Source organism: Scardinius erythrophthalmus (genome assembly GCF_964197995.2).
Source record: "Scardinius erythrophthalmus genome assembly, chromosome: 16".
NCBI lineage: Eukaryota > Metazoa > Chordata > Actinopteri > Cypriniformes > Leuciscidae > Scardinius > Scardinius erythrophthalmus.
Genome location: NC_138236.1, coordinates 38,066,895 through 38,087,078, shown reverse-complemented (window position 1 = coordinate 38,087,078; position 20,184 = coordinate 38,066,895). Strand labels below are relative to the sequence as shown.

Sequence of the window (20,184 nt, the reverse complement as noted above, 5' to 3'; positions counted from 1 at the left end):
TTTGTGAAAGGAGATTTCTCCACAAATGCTGAAGTGACCAGGGAGATGAACACACAAACTCTGGCAAATCACTGCACAGATAAGCAGGGAATGTGCACTCGCTGGAACTCGCTGTCACACCAACACTTGGAGAGAGGCTCGTCTCGAAGAGAATGAAGAGATGAACTCAGAATTGGCTGTGGAGTGAAGAATCAACTTGGCTCCGAAGCGAAAACATATCTGCATGTTGCTCGCGCACTTCCTTATATACCCCCTGCGTGGGGCAGAGATACGCTATGCAAATTCCGCAGACCCATGGCATTTCATTGCCATTGGCTCGTTTTATATACTCGAAGATGATAGGCTTTCTAAGCGAAACCCCATTCGTCGTCATCCGACGTAACTCGGAGTGACAACGAAAGGGAACAACATTTACCCTTAAGTTTTTCAAACATTATACAACATTCGTTTCCTAACATTGAGTTCATTAATGAGTCCGATGCAGATTCTGTAACCACTGAGGGATTCATTTCCCAAAAGCATCATAAGCCTTTGCAAGACTGTAGAAACCATTGGCACCAATAGTCTACTGGTCTACTGGCTTTTATGACTGCTGAATTCAGCAAGTTAATTTTGTGCAGTATTCCTCAGACTGATAAGAGTTTGTAAGTCATCTTGAATGATTAATTAAAAGAACCAGGTCCTTACATTTTTGTATTTCATTTTCTTGCCATTGTTTTGTCATACACTTTTTTTCATGGCCGTACATCAAATTCAGACTTTAAACAGATGGCAGTTTACTTTTGCATGTGATTAGTACATGTTGTTGTTGATTTTGTGCATTTACCAATTAAATATTAGGATTTTTTGAGGGCAGTTTATTCTACCAATAGAGAAACTAGACCTACTCAGAGTCAGGGGGTAATTATCTGTGTACCAAATATGTTTCTGAATAAAACTGAATAAAGATGAACAAATGTATTAAGGTATTATCCAGCTAACCGGGAACATTCTCAGTCCTCCAGCTAACGTTCTGGCAACATTCTTCCAGTAACGTTAATATAATGTTTATTTTAAAGTTATCTGGTCTTTAAAACCCATTTAAGCCCACCGGCAACTAACTTGCCACAGTTTATAGTTGTCATTTTCCTTTTGTAATATATATATACACTCACCTAAAGGATTATTAGGAACACCATACTAATACTGTGTTTGACCCCCTTTCGCCTTCAGAACTGCCTTAAATCAACGTGGCATTGATTCAACAAGGTGCTGAAAGCATTCTTTAGAAATGTTGGCCCATATTGATAGGATAGCATCTTGCAGTTGATGGAGATTTGTGGGATGCACATCCAGGGCACGAAGCTCCCCTTCCACCACATCCCAAAGATGCTCTATTGGGTTGAGATCTGGTGACTGTGGGGGCCATTTTAGTACAGTGAAGTGAACTCATTGTCATGTTCAAGAAACCAATTTGAAATGATTCGAGCTTTGTGACATGGTGCATTATCCTGCTGGAAGTAGCCATCAGAGGATGGGTACATGGTGGTCATAAAGGGATGGATATGGTCAGAAACAATGCTCAGGTAGGCCGTGGCATTTAAACGATGCCCAATTGGCACTAAGGGGCCTAAAGTGTGCCAAGAAAACATCCCCCACACCATTACACCACCACCACCAGCCTGCACAGTGGTAACAAGGCATGATGGATCCATGTTCTCATTCTGTTTACGCCAAATTCTGACTCTACCATCTGAATGTCTCAACAGAAATCGAGACTCATCAGTCCAGGCAACATTTTTCCAGTCTTCAACTGTCCAATTTTGGTGAGCTTGTGCAAATTGTAGCCTCTTTTTCCTATTTGTAGTGGAGATGAGTGGTACCCGGTGGGGTCTTCTGCTGTTGTAGCCCATCCGCCTCAAGGTTGTGTGTGTTGTGGCTTCACAAATGCTTTGCTGCATACCTCGGTTGTAACGAGTGGTTATTTCAGTCAAAGTTGCTCTTCTATCAGCTTGAATCAGTCGGCCCATTCTCCTCTGACCTCTAGCATCAACAAGGCATTTTTGCCCACAGGACTGCCGCATACTGGATGTTTTTCCCTTTTCACACCATTCTTTGTAAACCCTAGAAATGGTTGTGCGTGAAAATCCCAGTAACTGAGCAGATTGTGAAATACTCAGACCGGCCCGTCTGGCACCAACAACCATGCCACGCCCAAAATTGCTTAAATCAGCTTTCTTTCCCATTCTGACATTCAGTTTGGAGTTCAGGAGATTGTCTTGACCAGGACCACACCCCTAAATGCATTGAAGCAACTGCCATGTGATTGGTTGATTAGATAACTGCATTAATGAGAAACAACAGGTGTTCCTAACAATCCTTTAGGTGAGTGTATATATATATAGTTTTTTTTGTATACTTAGTCAAAAGTCCAAGTGGCAACAAATGCCTTGTAAGTACATATATCATGATAAAATTGGGTATACTGTTTTAATAGGTTAATAAATCAAGGTTATTAGTCTTGTTTAGTGCACAACTAAACTCAACCCTTTAAATTACATCTCTACTGTTCATAAATTGTCTGTATGCACTGTTAATTTTGTTATTTGCCATTTTGTTATTTGTTTTTTTGTTTGTTAAATGGATTTTTTTTTTTTTTAATTCTGTTTATTTGTATTTATTTATTTTCATTTAACTTTTTGATCCACAATGCCCTGTTATGGCTGCACTTTGTTCTGCACTATATATGTTCCACCACTTTAACCCTTGTGCGCTGTTTGTTTGCGGTTTACAGTCAGGCTGTTTGAGGTCTCAGAGACCCCTGGCAACAAAATGTAATTTTGTAACAAAGAAGAAAAAAAAAAAAAAAAAAAAAAAAAATATATATATATATATATATATATATATATATATATATATATATATATATATATATATATAAATAATTTTTTTTTTTTTTTTTTGTAAACAAATGCAATTTTACTCAGTTTATAAATTTTTTTACTCCACATTTGGACATTTTTACTTCATAAAATGTATATAAATAAATTAATATTAATATATATATATATATATATATATATATATATATATATATATATATTTTTTTTTTTTTTTATATATATATAGTTTTTTTCCGAAAAAAAAGAAAAAAAAAAGTTTTTTTTTTAATGTAAAATTCAAAACACATTTCTAACTTTCATTCATGGGGATAACATGGATAATTTGACATGGTTTAGTGTAAGATTTTTGCCCATGTTTTGGAAAATGCAGTTTAAAAAAAAACAGTAGACTTTTAAAACTGTAAAAAGCAGTTATTTTGAGATAGATGCCAAATGTTCTCCTCCTATTCATATTTGACATTGAGGGTGTGCATACAACATATTTGCCCACTGGCAACTATAGTTGCCACACATTCAAATATGATTTTCAAGAAAAACAAAACCAACAAAAAAAACTAAAACACGACTATATGCATGAAAAATTTGATGAAACACGACTATATGCATGAAAAATTTGATTCAGAAAAATTTGGGCACAAATGGGTTAACGTTCTCAGAACATTAGCACAAAAACTTTTACATTGTTCATGGATCATTTTGTTTTTCCTGAAATGTTATATGTGGATGTTCATCTAAGATGGTTTCAGAATTTTCAGAGAACATTCAAAACTAACATGTAATGATAAAATGGAATGTTCCCCTAATGTTTTGTATGGGTGTTTCGAAGATAATGTTTCCATAACTTAATAGGAACGTATGGAAAACATTGTTAGAATATATTTTGTTAGCTGGTAAATACCTTAAAAGTATGAATGTTATAAAACTCCAACTATAGAGTTTAGTGTTACTTGATGAATTGACTGAATAATTTGCCCTGTAATGTATGGTCCTTCCCGCAGGTGAGAAGACTAGTTTCAGACAGACAGCAGTATAAATACTCAGCGTTTCATTTAATCAAAGAGTCTCAAGACACTATTAACATTTTTGAACCAAAAACCATTTAATTCACTGTATTCACTGTCTTCCTGACAGTTTAATGCCACATATCCCATTTTCCCGTTTACATGTGAGAACCGATAAAGAGGAAATCCTGTGAAAGCTTCCTGCTGGAAGCCATCAGTGGTTTGAATAAAGATGACTGTGGAGTCAAATAATTATCAGTTTAATACAGTCATTCATATTTCAGAGCTTTCTTCTAAAAATAAATAATTGGACTGCAATGCATTCAAACACATTTGATCTGAAGTAACATACAATAAACACACTGCATGACCAGATACTTCCAGAACAACATGGTCTGCGTGTATAACAGAAAGTGCTTTGCTATAATAGTTTTAGTAGCGGATTTCATGACATCAGAGCTGTGATATGAGTTAACCCCGTTGAGTACCAGCAGATTTCAGCACTAGAGGCACAAAACATATTCAAGGAGTTTACATTTGAGAAAGGGAAATTGCACTCCATTTAACATATTAGAACAATATCTGCACATATTCTGAGATAAAAGAAACGGGTAATGCTTTACTTAATGCCTATCTATCTATCTATCTATCTATCTATATATATATATATATATATATATATATATATAGCATTATAACAGTATGTTTAATGCATTAATTATGCCTTAAAATGCATTGTATGGTCTCATGAATAATTGTAACCTGTTATAATACATTAAAATACTCATCTATTCATTGTTATACCTTAAAAAAAGTGTGAAACACATGACAAACAACCAATTTCAGATCTATCTGAAAATATTATAATGCATTTTAACTTTGGTTACAATTATTAATAACACAATATCATGCATTATAATGTACATTATGAATGCCTTTATAATGCATCACACATAAAGGCATTAAGTAACTTGTTACCAAGAATCCTTATTCATTTGGCAGCATTTCCAAACAGCAATAACTATACTTTCTCACTGTAAAATTACTGATGTACTGCATCCTGATTTACTGACATTTCAATTTTCTATATGGAGACACAGCAACAAAACTAGTTAAAAGTAAGTTATGCTTTAGTTGCATTACACATCGACCGTGTGAATGGCCAAAAGCATTATGACAGCGTAAGAAGAAAACTAGCAGAATGGTTCTGCTTAAGGCTGCTGTCTTATACTGTCTGGTGTTTGAATGGTTTGGTGACAGAAGTGGGTGGGAAAATCTTCTAGTAGAAATGCTAGAAAGCAAGAGCCTCTGTTGGTGTTATACGAGAATCTATAAGTGCACGCATCTGAATGTACATTGGATTTCCACAAATGAAAAGACAATGTGGTAGAATGGTTGTCGCAGCTTCATTATTAACTGGAAAGTGCATTGTATATGCATAGAAATAGTCTGCAAGTGTGTGTATCAGAAATCCATGTCACACTCCAATTACTTTGCCCCTTACTTTGCCAAATAATCAGCCCTGAAAAATGTGAATTTCCTCTTCACTGAAGTCCAGCTGTCTGACCAATCTGGATACAATGAGAGAAACAAGCAATCCATTAACCAAACAGTAAATACACCTTTATGAAGCATACATTAACACTTGTGTGTCCTTAGAGACATTTTTGTCTTTTTCATTTTTGGTGATGCAGACAGCACAGTTTTTGCCAAACGTGTGTGTTTTTATTGGAATTTTTATATTTCACCCATTTCTTTTCATAAATCTATGTTACACTAGGTACCCAAAATTGTCCCCATTTAATCCCATAAAAAAATTAGCAAAATCCCGACAAATTTTGATCGTAGTGCCATTTAAGCATAAAATCATGCATTTTTTGTTCATAGGCAAGGCTTCGAAATTTTAATTTTTGCTATTTTCTATTAGATGGTGCCATTTCTCAGGTTTGGCCAATGGAGCAAATACTCGCCAGTAAATGATACGCCAGCAAATACTCGCCAGTTTATTTTGTTTGAGAAATCGTGTGTGAGTGATAGACTGGTCCGGGACTGTCACACTCACTTAAACAGCTTCTAATATATAAAATGTGTGCGTGTGTGTGAGTGTGTGTGTGTGCATGTGTGCGTGTGTGTGTGTGTGTGTGTGTGTGTGTGTGCACAACTATCTTTGTGAGGACCAGTTTGAGTTTTAGACCATTGGAGTGAGGACAGAGAGAGTAAAGTGAGGACATTTTGGCCGGTCCTCTCTCTCTGAGAGCCTTTAAAGGCTGTTTGAGGGTCAAGACTTGGTTTTAGGGATAAGGTTATAATGAGGTTAAGGGTCGGTTTAGGGTCAGGGGTCAGGTTAGGCACTTAGTTGTGACGGATAAGGTTAGGGTAAGCGACTGAAGATTGCATTGTGTCAATAGCCGCGTTTCCACTGTCGGGCCAGGGCCGGGCCAGGGCTTTAAACGGGCCGTGCCGGGCTAATGGCCTCGGGCCAATAGCACCAGGCATGCGTTTCCACTGTCGGGCCAGAAGCTCCACAGCGCTTCACTAAAACACGCCCGTAACACGCCTCTCTGGGACAACGTCACACTAACCCATCATTTCACCAACAAATGGAAGTTTTATCAGAAAACTAATCAGAAATCACTGGAAACAGCGTTGAAAACAAACACGATAAAAGCGGCCGTTTGCTAGCTTTTTTGTTTGTTTGTTTAGCAGCTACTTGAATATTTAAAACCCAAGCATCGATGTTTTACCACAGGTTTACAATAAAGAGTGATACATTGATCATAATGAATTAATTTATGTAAAAATTGCACATTAGTCACTCAGAAATAAATTACCGTTAGGTCTATTTCACAAAAGAAAGAGGACACACTTAATTTTTCAGTCGCGTCTGTTTCTTTATCTGGTAACTTAGTTAGGCTACAGGACATATTTACATCACATTTAGAAAAAATTATACTTTCTACAAATATATGCCATACGACCTGAGGAGCTTTAGCACTCTCTCGACTCCCATACAGATATTTTCAGTCAGAGAAACAGAGGAAGCTCCCGAAAAAAAAATAACTTTATTTTTTGATAGTCCGGTTTAAAGAGACGAGACGTAGGCTATGACAGATAAAATAAAAACTGTGATAGCCTTTAAGACTGATTTCTTCAAGCGTTCGCTATGTTGTTTTTTTTACTATGCGTATCTTCAAGCGTTTACTATGTTTACTATGGTAACGGCTAGCGCGCATAGTCTTTTGCATCACAAACAGAAGGCATTCAAACATGAACGCGATTTAAATTATTTTATTTTTAAGTCTTAAATGCAGACAGAATCATCCGGCGCTGCCGTCTCCCAACGGTAAACTCCTCCTCTGTTGGTAACCACTCCTCTAGCCCGAGCTGGCCCGCTTTGGCCCAAGGTATTCGACGGGCCAGAAATCCTGGCCGTTGGCCCCGAGTAAGCCCCGATCAAGCCCCAGAAGTGACAGTGGAAACGCGACTGGCCCTGGCACGCACTAGCAGGGCCCGGCCCTGGCCCGACAGTGGAAACGCGGCTATTGAATGTCCTCATAAAGATAGATGTAAAAGAATGAGTGTGAGTGTGTGTGTGTGTGTGTGTGTGTGTGTGTGTGTGTGTGTGTGTGTGTGTGTGTGTGTGTGTGTGTGTGTGTAAACCATTAAATGACTCACTGCACTGCTAGCTCTGTGAATCCAGTCGGGCCGCACACACACACTAAACACTTGGAGTTTTCTGGTCTCTCCAGGAGGTTCTGCAGCACACAAGCATCTATCCGCCCTCTTCTGCCTTCCCACGAGTCTGCAGGCTCGGACAGGACACACTCCACCTCAAACCTAGCAAACACACATGACTAACAGTGAGCTGAATGATGACACCACTGTCTTCTGCTTTACAGCGCAAACCACAGGCGTTTCAAAACTGAGGAATTTTACAACATTCATTTCTACTGTGAAGCTGCTTTGAAACAATCTGTAATGTATAAAGCGCTTTATAAATAACGGTGACTTGACAAAGGAAATGAACTGTTTCAGAGCGTAAGGTTCGGTCACAGCGATACTATACAGATTCCCACTGAGATTCACTTCACAGCCAAGGCTAAATGTGACCAAGCCAACAAAGTAGAGAACAGCCACTGTGATAAATCATACCTTTCCTCTTTCGCACAGAGTTCCTCCAGCTGAGAGCGCCAGAGAATGTCCCTCTCCTGGCGGTTGAAGAACATCAGCCTGGTTTTCCTGAAAAGACATGCCAACATAAAAAACCCTGCCTGCTTGAATGCACACACACACACACACACGTTGAGTTTAGTATTAGTGCTTAAATTATGGAAAGTATTTAAACTTTAGAATCAGTTAAAATTGTGTGTTACACCAGTGGTGTTTGTGAATGACATTCACGCATGTTAGATTAAAACACTAAATCTAAATGGAATCAATGGATAAAATGCTTAATATTAAAGACGAATGAGTTCATATGGATTTCTTTTGCGATGTCTTTATGTACGCTTTGACCTGTCAGAGTTTTGGTTGAACTGACAGAAATCTCTCAGATTTTATTAAAAATATCTTCATTTGTGTAACAAAAAGGAATGAGTCTTGTGTGTTTAAGAACATGAGGGTGAGCGAAGGATGACAGAATAACCCTGTCACTAATGATTATTTTGGTAATCGAGTGATTAAGACCTAAGCCTTTAAAATTACTTAACATGCACATATAATAACAATGAAGCAATGATGTTTGGTTCAAATAAAGTATCAAAAGCAAGTAATCATATGGTTTTATAAAACAACACTGTCAAAACCAAATCCTTGTTTAATACTGGCCAAACTTAATCTTTAATATTTGCTACAGCCACTGTAATTTCTTGAACAAGAACATGTGCACATCAAAACATGCAAACTCAGAGCGAAGGGTTACACAATTTTTTTTTAAATGCAGATGAACATTTAGCATACTTAGAAACATATTGACGTATTCTCCTGTGTTGCCGTAGGTTTATAAATGATTTACGTTATATATCTGATGAAAAGCGTATGCAGAGATGGAGTTTGAGACACTCCGCACATGTCAAAGATAACAGGTCATGTGGAGCAGCATTTACTGTGAACGGAGACGCTCAGAGACGATGTAACCTACACGCATTTAAATAATTTAAAGGGGTCATCAGATGCCCATTTTCCACAAGTTGGGATGATTCTTTAGGGTCTTCATGTAAAGTTTGTAACATTTCTTGGTTAAAATTCCTCAATGGTTGAGTAAAACAACACTCTTTTACCTCCTCAAAAACAGCTCTGTTCACAGCAACCCGTTTCGGTGCACGTCTCTTTAAATGATAATGAGGTGCATGTCTCTTTAAATGATAATGAGGTGCATGTCTCTTTAAATGATAATGAGGTGCATGTCTCTTTAAATGATAATGAGGTGCATGTCTCTTTAAATGATGAGCAACTGCTTCTTTGAAAAATTGAGAACTCAAATTTACTTGAGGAATCGTGACAGCCACACCCTTTAATGTGACAAACTACGCCTATGGATGCTCTGCTAGGACACCTGTGTGAACTTGAGGATAATTGACTTTTGTCATTTAAATGGCGACTTATGCTGTATCTTTCTTGAGTTTTTCAGATTTGTATGGGCAGACCTGATAGATGTGAGGTCCTGTAGGGCCAGTCGTATGAGGCGAGCCATCGGTGTGAATCCTGTGCCGGCTGCTAACATGTAGAGATGGGTGACGTCCCGCAGGACACGCATCGTGAAGGAGCCCTCAGGGCCGCCCACTGACAGAGCGGCTCCTGGAACAGACCAAACACAGCACATGAGCTACAGGGCTTTGCTTCTGATGCAATGCAATTCCAGCTTTCACAGGTATTTTCAAACAAGAAAACGGGTTCAAATGTAATGTAAAATGTAAAATCTTTTCAAAAGTGTGGGCCGAATAAAACAATTTCTTCAAGAAATTTCAAACATCACAGGTCAATAAATACATGTTTTAGAGAAATTATAGGGAACTTTGATACCAGGTGCAAATGATCTGGCACATACAGTTATTACAAGTGATGTTTCTTCCAAAAGTTAATCGACAAAATAGATCAAATTCAACTGACATATTAAAGTGTGACAAGTGAATTTATATGATATTATAAATAAATGAATGATATAATTTTATGTTATATCACAAAAAAGTCACAGAAAGTGAAAATGTCAGTATATGAATTTACTATTTATTTGCACTTTTGTTTTTTTTCTGTATGTGAAAAACAGGGTTGAGTGCCATTGAGAATTTAATTGAGACATTTAAAAAAAAATCCAATTCAATTCTAATTTCAATTGAGGTACCAAACAGGAAATATAAGAGACTTAAAGTTAACTAAAAAAAAAAAAGAAAATTGCATAATTTTTGTTTGGTAACAGAAGTCGGTGGGAAAATCTATGCATAATTTGCATATTTTTGCATAAAAAAATGTATACTTTATTTATCCATTTGTTCATTTATTTTGAGATTTTAAAGGTCTCACAGGCATATTTATTGACAAGGGTGGAATATCCCAGAAGACTTGTTGAAAGTATTTGAATTCAGTAAATCCACTCTCAATTAACTGAAAGGATGAATTTCTCCCAGCCAAGAGCACATAATACTCTTCCTTCCAGGTTAAAAAACAATAGATATGAGAAATACTAACCAATAGGAAGGTTGGCGAGGTGTGAGGTCAACACTCCATCAGGATAGATCTTTATCATGAGATGTATGTCTGAGCCCACTTCAGCACTGGACTGTGCAGGAGGTATGAGTGTCTGATCCACGGGTGTGTAGGGTTTCACAACATCTGAACCTGTTCACCAAACACACAAAACCAGCGGCTGAACACCCCACAGACAGGTCACCTTCCACCCGCTTATTCTAGATTAAAGAGCATTTGATGTGTGACATGACGTGAATGATTACCCTGGACAGACGTTTTGAGGTAGACGTGTCTCCCCACAGGAACATGCATTCGTGACCCTGGAGGAAGCTGCAAACGCAAGACCTGCGTGTCATGTGTGACTTCTGTTTTAGAAACCAACACACATTCCCTGTAGAAGAGCCCTGTGATGAAACACACATTCGTTTTTATGTTTTACCAAGTTATTTCTTTGATTTTATTTATTTATTTATTTATTTATTTATTTGTGTGTGTGAGAGAGAGAGAGAGAGAGAGAGAGAGAGAGAGAGAGAGAGAGAGAGAGAGATCTAGCAGCATATTACAACAATAAAGAAATTTCACATGAAACAGGAAAGTAAATGCAATGACGAGGAAATTGGGTAAACAGGCAAATGTACTATCTACATTTTTATTAAATTATTGGTATCAGACAAAATATCTGTTTAAATAGTCTTTTACTCCGTCTTAGAACTGTTTTACAAATTGTGATTTTAGAGTTTGAGAGTTTTCTAAGAAGGGGCAGCAGAAACAAACACTTTCTTTGCGAACTCAGTCCTCGTTTTAGGTACTGATGCACATAATAAACGCTCATATTTTAAGTAGTCAGGAATATATGACTGAATATGAACAGCTTAAATGGTAATAATCATTATTTCTTTGTATTTAGATCTCATTTAAAATCCTGAAGTTTTGTTATATCCCAAAAGCTATGTGTGAACATTCCAAGAACATTGTTAATGTAGAAGCACAGCAGTAATACATCAACATGTACCATAAATGAACACTGTGTCATAAATTAATAATATAAAAGACAAATAAAAGGGGCCCAACACCGAGCCTTGTGGCACCCCTTTAGTCCAAGCTACGTTATAGCTACAATGTTATTTCTCAAATGTGTTCCTATATACCTTTATCTTTACAAACTTCATTTAGATCGTTGTCTGACAACTGAGTTCACAGGTGTGTTACTCACCACGATCTTTACACTGAGTAAATGTGTCATGGAGGTCCAGTGGTTGCCCCACTTTCGTCCACTTGTCTTTAGCAGATTTGCGCAGACACACCTGTACTTTTCCTACAGAGTGGGCCGTCTGGACTATAAGCAGAGAACAATAAAGAAACACATGTCTTTATAATTCACAAGAAGCACTGAAATTGTCTTTTTCTTTTTTCCTTTACTAATCTTCGGGGCTATTTCTGTATTTTACTAACAAAAAAAGAAGCAAAAAGCACCCTGACATTACCATGTTTATAGGATATGTCTCATAGTAACACCATGGTATTCTTTGAAGTACCCTGGAGTACCACGTAAATATAATGATTCATCACCGTGGTGCTGTACATTTCAAAGGACCACAGTGATATGATCTGATTCCCTCAATGTATCATGGTACCGCCATAGTGGGTTTTGTTTTGTACAGATCATTTTAATGTAGTTCTAGATTCAACACAAAAAAGCATGTCTAATTTAACATACTACTCACCATCAACACGTCCTTGAACTTCACTGGACAGGCCTGAAAAAGAAACAGTGTTATCAGCTTGATCACTGAGTTAGCAGATACACAACAGTGTTCGTGTGTGTGTGGCTGGTGAAAGACTCACGCCAGTAGAGAAGGTACGACATCTTCCCCAAGAGCATCTCCACCCGAAGAGTCTCACCCTGCAGATCCACAACCGCACAGCCGGAGCTGGGAATCTGGAGAGGGGAAAACAACAGTGTTTGACTTTACTAACCTTTTACATCTGAGAGAAGACAACCACATAACCAACTGCACTTTACCAACCTTTCGCTTGGTGTAAACAACAATATTGACAGTGGCATCTGTCTGGAACCAATCATACCTAAAGATAAAAAAAAAAGCTATTTAATCTGAATAAAATACTTATATTTTTAGAGTGCTATAAGACTGACAGCACAATAAAGTCTCACTTTGAAGCCCAAAAAAGTGCATCAATCCATCATAAAGGTAATCCATACGGCTCCATGGGGTTAATAAAGGCCTTCTGAAGCAAAGCAATGCGGTCGTTTAAGAAAAATATCCATATTTATAACTTTATCAACTAAAATAACTAGGGTGAACAATCCTTTTAAGTCTGTGCATGTCCGTGGACACCTTTAGTAAAGAAAATTTTTGTCCACATATTTAGAGCCCAAGGACCCTCTTGGAATTGCTCCATTTCGTATAATTCTTCTCCAAAGCGAAATGCAATTTTGAGGGCCTAAACATGATCGAAAACTCATGAAACTTTGCACACGCATCAGAACTGTCGAAAATTTACATCTGATATGGGTTTCAGAATTGGGCGGGGCAAAATGGCTCGATAGCGGCACCTATAAATGGAGTGCGCCTCCCGCTATGTTCCACGTACGTGTACAAAATTTGGTACATACATGTAATGACCAAATACCTACAAAAAAGTCTCTTGGAGCGTAGCCCAAAACACAACAGGAAGTCAGCCATTTTGAACTTCCTCGCAGATTTTTGTGCAGTTTTTGCCATTTTCAGGCCTCGCACTTTAACGAACTCCTCCTACAGTTTTAATCTGATCATCTTCAAATTTGGTGAGTGTAATCTTAAGGCCTTTGCGACGTTAAATTGCGAAGATCTTGAGTTTTCTTCGAAGGGCGTGCGGCGCGTGCCCTCGGCAAATTCGATGTTTCGCCATGAAACAGGAAGTTGCTTTAACTCAGGCAAACAATGTTCAGTCTGCCCCAAACGTCACACGTTTGATAAGCGTTCTGTCCTGAACACATGACCATGCTCATATTCAGTTATAGTCATAGCGCCGCCTGCTGGCAACAGGAAGTGACATGTTTAACACTGTTGTGGACTCCTTATAACATTTTTTAAAAATGCCAGCGTGTGCTAAACATGCTAGCAACAAACTAGACAGATGCTAAAACATGCTAGCAAACACTTAGCTAAGAGCTAAAGCATGCTATTACTGCAATTAAATAGGAACTAGCCACATAATAAAATATGCCATTGTGTTCTAAACATGCTAGAAACATACTAAACATGCTAGCAATACTTAGCTGAGTGATAAAGTATGCTATTATCACCGTAATAAAACGACATTTTTGTAACTGACTTTGACATACTCCTCCTATATTTACCTACTTAAAAGCACATTGCCCACTGAGTTCTGTCTTTCTAAAGCCACTGGGTGGCAGTGGCACGGTGCGAGGGCCCTTTCATCGCTGCTTGCAGCTTTAATGTTTAGATTAGGGCTGTCAATCGATTAAAATTTTTAATCGCGATTAATCGCATGATTGTCATGAGTTAACTCGCGATTAATCGCATTTAATCGCACATTTTTTATTTGTTCTAAATAATACCTTAAATGAATACTTTTCAAGTTTGTAATACTCTAATCAACGTGGGCATGGATAAATATAGATGCTTTATGCAAATGTATGTTTATTATTGAAACCATAGTCAATAGACCATGAAGATGAGACATGTTTCAAAGGTCATAGATGTTATTAGACATGTAGAAAGAACAAAGAAATACCAGGTTCCCATTACTTCTCTTTCTTTGCACTGAGCAATTTACTAACACAAAAATGTTTAGATTTTTGCATGACAGGGCAGCTCTTCTGAAAATGCTAAATGTACATTTAGCATTTATTATTACATTGTAGTTTGTCTCTCTCTGTGCCCATTTGATGAAGCTAAATTCTCAATACATTCTCAATAAAACGTATATTTTACTGTTTCTGTTGTCAAACAACGGAATGAATTTGAAATGGTGACTGAAACGCGACCAAATAAACATAACCAGCTCTCCCTTCCAAGACGTTAATCTGCACAAAAATTCTGATAATCGAGCCGTCGTCTGGTGAAATCAAATAGGCCTACACATAAGCTAAAGACAATATCCGTGCTCTGATTTCGGCTATATTTGTAAAATTAGAGAAGCAACATAATATCTGTGTTTAACTGAATTAAAGCGCTGCTCCTCCGCGTGAGACGCAGAGAGAGAGAGAGAGAGAGAGAGAGAGAGAGAGAGAGAGAGAGAGAGAGAGAGAGAGAGAGAGAGAGAGAGAGAGAGAGAGAGAGAGAGAGAGAGAGAGAGAGAGAGAGAGAGAGAGAGAGAGAGAGAGAGAGAGAGAGAGAGAGAGAGAGAGAGAGAGAGAGAGAGAGAGAGAGAGAGAGAGAGAGAGAGAGAGAGAGAGAGAGAGAGAGAGAGAGAGAGAGAGAGAGAGGCGCGCGCGCGTGCTGAGAGAGCAGTACCGACCGGCGGTACCGGTATATTCTCAGAAACTAAATAAGGTTTGGGCGCTTTGTTGAAGGGAAAAAAAATCGCTAAAGGGGTCTGCAATGTCGCTAAGTTGGCAACAATGTGTATCTCCATTTCTCCAACTAGGGGTTGGGCCACGGGTCAAACAGAAAATACGCGCTGCGTTAATCGAGCGTTAAAAAAATTAGTGCCGTTAATATGATTTTGCGTTAACGCGTTATTAACGCGCTAACTTTGACAGCCCTAGTTTAGATGTAATATGAATACTTGGGAATGTCGTTGTTGTACCGCCAGAGGGAATCATGCCATACCCTAGATTTCTGTGAAACACTGCCACTGTATAATAGTGATATAATGAAAGTCAAACATACCGAGGGCGATTATCTTTGGCAGGGAGAGGAGCAGATAAAGGCTCCAGTCTTAAAGGTGGAGGAGCAGACAAACCTGGTGTGAAGAGAAGCAAACACACAATTACTCCTCATGAGTCAAATAAGGCATGAAGTATTGGCATACATACTCAGCATTTATAACTAGAAATCCACATGGCTTTGCTGTCATACCGTTCACATGAGTGCTCTCAGTCTTCTCCGTCTGAGCTGGAATAACCAAACAACCATGTGACAAGGAATTAAAACATAAAAAAGCTTATTTTGGGTTTGATTGTGAACATTTCAGGTTAAATCAAGCAACAGCATCCGTTAATTAGAAGAGAAAATCATTTCAGCCCAGAAACGACCAGGTCATTAGGCAATATGTTTGTGTGAAAATACTGATATGTTTCCATCTACTGCTGAAAGTGCTGACAGAACCTTGAGGAGCAGGACTGAGCTTCACTGCCATCCGTCCCACCAGACACTCCTTCAGCATGGACTCGTAGTTCACCCACCGGTGGACCTTCGGTGGACACACACACAGTAACACAGCCCTTAGTCAGATTCAGATCGTTTTATTTAGTGCCATGTCAAAGCTATTTTCATGGCAAAAATTCAATTACAAAAATACAAATATCATATAAATACAATAAAAAACAAACAAACAAAAACAGCAAATCATATTATACAAGATTTTTTTTTAATTAACATATGATTAAAAAAATCCAAAACCTTTTCAGGCATAATCTTATATATAAGGGTCACAGCCCTCATAAATCATCTATAAACTATTAGCTTTCATTTGATTCATAGTTTATAGATTGCATTGTTGACACATTAATAGACTATATAAAAATAGTGAAGTCTTCATTCAGTGTCACTATAATTATTATTGTTTAATTAGCTCATATGTAAAGAGTTAGATAATGTGTTTTATCCTTTGTTAACCATTCCTAACAGATGTACAGTATTTTAAACCAATGTGTAGATGATTATTAGGAGTGAATAGTCCTCACTTTAGATTAGGTCATGGGAAATACTAAAACTAACCTTTATTGGACATTAATGATTCCTAAAATGTGCATTAATTCACTTCTATACATAAACATTTATATTTACTAATTACTATTCATTTAGCTTTTCAAAGTTTTCATTAACTATTAAAAACTCTGGTTTAAAATTAGACTGGCCTTATTGTTTCTATGTAGATATGCGTATGCAACTAACTTTTTTGTATGTTTGGATACATGTAGTTTACATAGTTACAATATACTGTAGATATTCAGAAAATAAATGTTATAATGAAGTAACTGAGTCAACTGAAACCAATGTAGTTGATCACAAATTCCATAGAATGCTCCGATTAATTCCATGAATTCAGTGATCGTAGATTCTTTAACGATTTGTAAACATTTATACATCAGTAAAGCTGTTCATACATAAATTATTAATGTTTTAGATGCTGTCAAAACTGTATGTTTTTGTGTCTATGCAAACTTATCTGCAACTTTGAAGGACTTTAATGGTTCTTAAAATGTCAACAAATACATTAGGCATAAATTCACTTTATACATAAACATTTCTTTACACTTATTATGTATTACTATAAATTCCGAAAAAATCATGAACTACTAGAAACTCTGGTTTGGCCTCACTGTTTATATGGAAATATTTGTATGACACATTTACAGGTACAAAAACAGACTAGCTCTTCACATATGAGCTAATTAAACACTGATCATTTGAAAATTAAAATGACAATAAATGAACAACAAAATAGTTGTATATCGCCAATTAATGTATAAACAAGAGACTTTAATTTATAAACTATCAACTAACTCTAAATAGTTTACAAATGATTTGCAAGTACTTTATCACTGTAAGCATTCAAGATGAAAACTAATGCCCGGCTCCTGCAGGACTTTACCTGGTCAAACAGGTCAGTGCTGTCAATCCCAGCAGCCCTCATTAACTCCGCCTCCCCACCAGGGTGGAAATCCATGTACGCACTCACGTTATAGACCATTCCTACAGCAAACACACAAACACAGGAGCATGAGAACGATACAGCCTGGAGGGGAGGAAGACAGGAACAAACACTGGTGGGATTGATGGAGATGTGATCTCTTGCTATTGGATTGATGAAGCATTAGAAAATGAGACCATTCTAAAAGTAAAAAAAGTGAGACAAGACAGGGCGCCAACAAGATGAAAAATGCAACACTTGTATTCAAATCAGCATTAAACGATAGTTTTTCTTCTCTATTGTGCCGTATTTCAGAGTGAAAAGCTTCTGGAACGAGAACAAATGTGGGCGGAGCTTGAGTTTGTCCATGGGGAATTGATTGGATGATTGGATGGTTGTGGTTTCCTATTGGTGGATCTCATGTGAGTGACAGGTTGCCCCGCCCTCATCATCAGAGAAGAGATCGTCACAAGAATTAAAAAAATAATAATAATGATATGGATAAATAAATTATAATAAACAATGCAATATTCCATTAAAAGTAAGAACTGTCTATTTTTATTTCATGGGGACTTTATTACAATATCAAAATACTATATTTACAAAAGTTGAGGACTTTTCTGTATGAAAGTAAAACTTGCATTTGTGATCATGTAAATATATTACACACACACACACACACACACACACACACAATATCTTATGCTCACCAAAGGTTGCATTTAAAACATAAAAACAGTAATATTTTCAGTAAGTAAGATTACAGTAAGACAGTAAGAGGACAGTAAGATTTTCTATGTTATTAAACTAATTTATTAAAGCTGAGTTTTCAGCATCATTACTCCAGTCTTCAATGTCACATGATCCTTCAGAAATCATTGTAATATGATGATCTGATGCTCAAGAAACATTTCTGATTATTGTCAGTGTTGAATACAGTTGTGCTGCTTGTATATTTGAGGTTGTACCTCTAATGCAGGTCCAGCAGTCGCTCCTGGTGTTGTGTTTCTTCAGCTCGTCTTCGCTCACCTCGATCAGTCTTCCTCTCAGTCCGGTCAGGTCGCGGCCACTCTTGGTCAGTCGGATCCAGTCCAGCAGACTGTGGCCGGGCTTCAGTGCCACCTGGATTCATCACACACACACACACACACACACACACACACACACACACACACACACACACACACACAGCATATTTACAGCTGCATTCAGACACAGACCCCTTAAATCAGTATCCATGACAGTAGCGTAGGCTCTAACCTTATTCCTGGACTGTCCGGCTGGAGAGACTCTCTGCTGGGAACCGGCTGATGGGAAACTCTGCGACGGCACGTTCAACATCTCTGATGCTCTAAAACAACCCCAGTTCCTGACAAAACCTGCCCGAACACACTGGATATCGCTAATCAGGAGCTAAACATAGATAAATAAAAACTGGCAAAAGTACACTGAGTGCCACTGATCGTGGGAGTTTATTTGTGAGGAGGAGGAGGAAGTGTTATGAGAGTGTTATAATTAGATGCGACTTCCTCATTTTGGCAGGTGGCTTTATTATTATAATTTTTTTGACCTATCAAACATGACAACATGGCCTAATTCAGCTGCTCTAAAAACACACCGACATAAAAGAAAAGTAATAAGCAGTAGCGATGACACTGATGTCATAACAGCACCTACAGCAGCACCTAGTTCCTAGCGCTCGAGAAACTGTCGCGGAAATATGACGTCATTGTTGTGCTCGGGCGATCACACAAATTTCATAATAAAAGTCGAATCTATGACAAATCTAATATATAAAAGCCCTGTCAAAATTAAAATATGGGATTTTGCTGGATTTAGTTGATAAATATATTTTATTTATTTATTTAATTTTATAACATTTTCTTAATTCCCCCTGTGTTGATCTTGTAATCATTGATACAGGTCTTATTGAGTTTGGAAGGGTATTATTTATTTTTTTCAACCTCTGCATATATTTTATTGATTTATTTATTTTTACAGCTCCAAAGCAGTTATGCGTGTATCAGTGACTTTGTCTGTGTAATATTTGAATTAACATACATGTCTTAATTCTTAATTCTGACATCTACCACATCTCACTTTCTGGTAGATGTAAGAGACATAAATGTCTCTCAGACATTTATATTGTTATATTACCCTTAATATGTTACCAACTAAACTAAACTCGAAACATTCAGAAACTAAATCTGTTACGATCAATGAACAATATATGTCAATTAAGTTAATATAAGTAGGCTATGATCATCATTTCAGCGAATCTTAAAATGCAACAGGTGACAGTGTTTGAAACTAAGAGCAACTACTGTCTTCACATACAGACTCTTTCTTAAACTTGGTTATTATGCATTTAAAAACTCACCAGACAAAACACTGGAGATGACAGAAAAGACTGTTGAGATGCTCCCTCTGTTTTCAACTCTATAATCTTCATCCTCCTCTTCCTCAAAGTCCTCTTCATCTTCCTTTACCATTCCAATGATATAACTTTCACGATCAGTGTTTTTATATATTTTTTTATATTACACCTAATTATCAGTCAGATCAAACAAATGCATGTCTTTATATTTTGATGCAAGATCCGCATGACTTTATTATTGGCTAATCTGTTTAATCCCACCAATAGGAACTAGTAGAGATTATACTGAATGACACAGGACTTCAAAGACGGAGTGAAGACTTCAAAATAAAAGTCTTAGTCCTAAAGAAAGAATCGAAGTTTTAAAATTTGATCTACTGCCATTGTGAAACCTCAAACATCCTCTTATGTCCTT

The 20,184-nt window shown here is 37.3% G+C and overlaps 1 protein-coding gene across 4 annotated transcripts; it reads right to left on the bottom strand.

The window, feature by feature from the left end:
• Window positions 1–3,958: 3,958 nt before the first annotated feature.
• Window positions 3,959–19,947, bottom strand: cyb5r4 (cytochrome b5 reductase 4). Of its 4 annotated transcripts, none has more exons than XM_081387866.1 (18): window positions 19,773–19,882; window positions 18,653–18,771; window positions 18,361–18,514; window positions 17,354–17,454; window positions 15,865–15,949; window positions 15,616–15,651; window positions 15,427–15,499; window positions 12,595–12,652; window positions 12,413–12,506; window positions 12,292–12,324; window positions 11,781–11,903; window positions 10,831–10,971; window positions 10,568–10,717; window positions 9,529–9,679; window positions 8,036–8,122; window positions 7,559–7,720; window positions 5,388–5,454; window positions 3,959–4,119 (listed from the first exon to the last, which is right to left on the bottom strand). In XM_081387866.1, exons 2-17 carry the CDS (start codon window positions 18,731–18,733, stop codon window positions 5,400–5,402), a joined length of 1,584 nt encoding a protein of 527 aa, XP_081243992.1. In that variant the 5' UTR covers window positions 18,734–18,771; window positions 19,773–19,882; the 3' UTR covers window positions 3,959–4,119; window positions 5,388–5,399. The 4 variants fall into 4 exon arrangements, with proteins under 4 accessions (XP_081243992.1, XP_081243993.1, XP_081243990.1 ...); XM_081387867.1 differs by having other exon boundaries at window positions 18,653–18,784; window positions 19,773–19,860; XM_081387864.1 differs by lacking the exon at window positions 3,959–4,119 and having other exon boundaries at window positions 5,273–5,454; window positions 19,773–19,947.
• Between the last annotated feature and the right edge of the window lie 237 nt (window positions 19,948–20,184).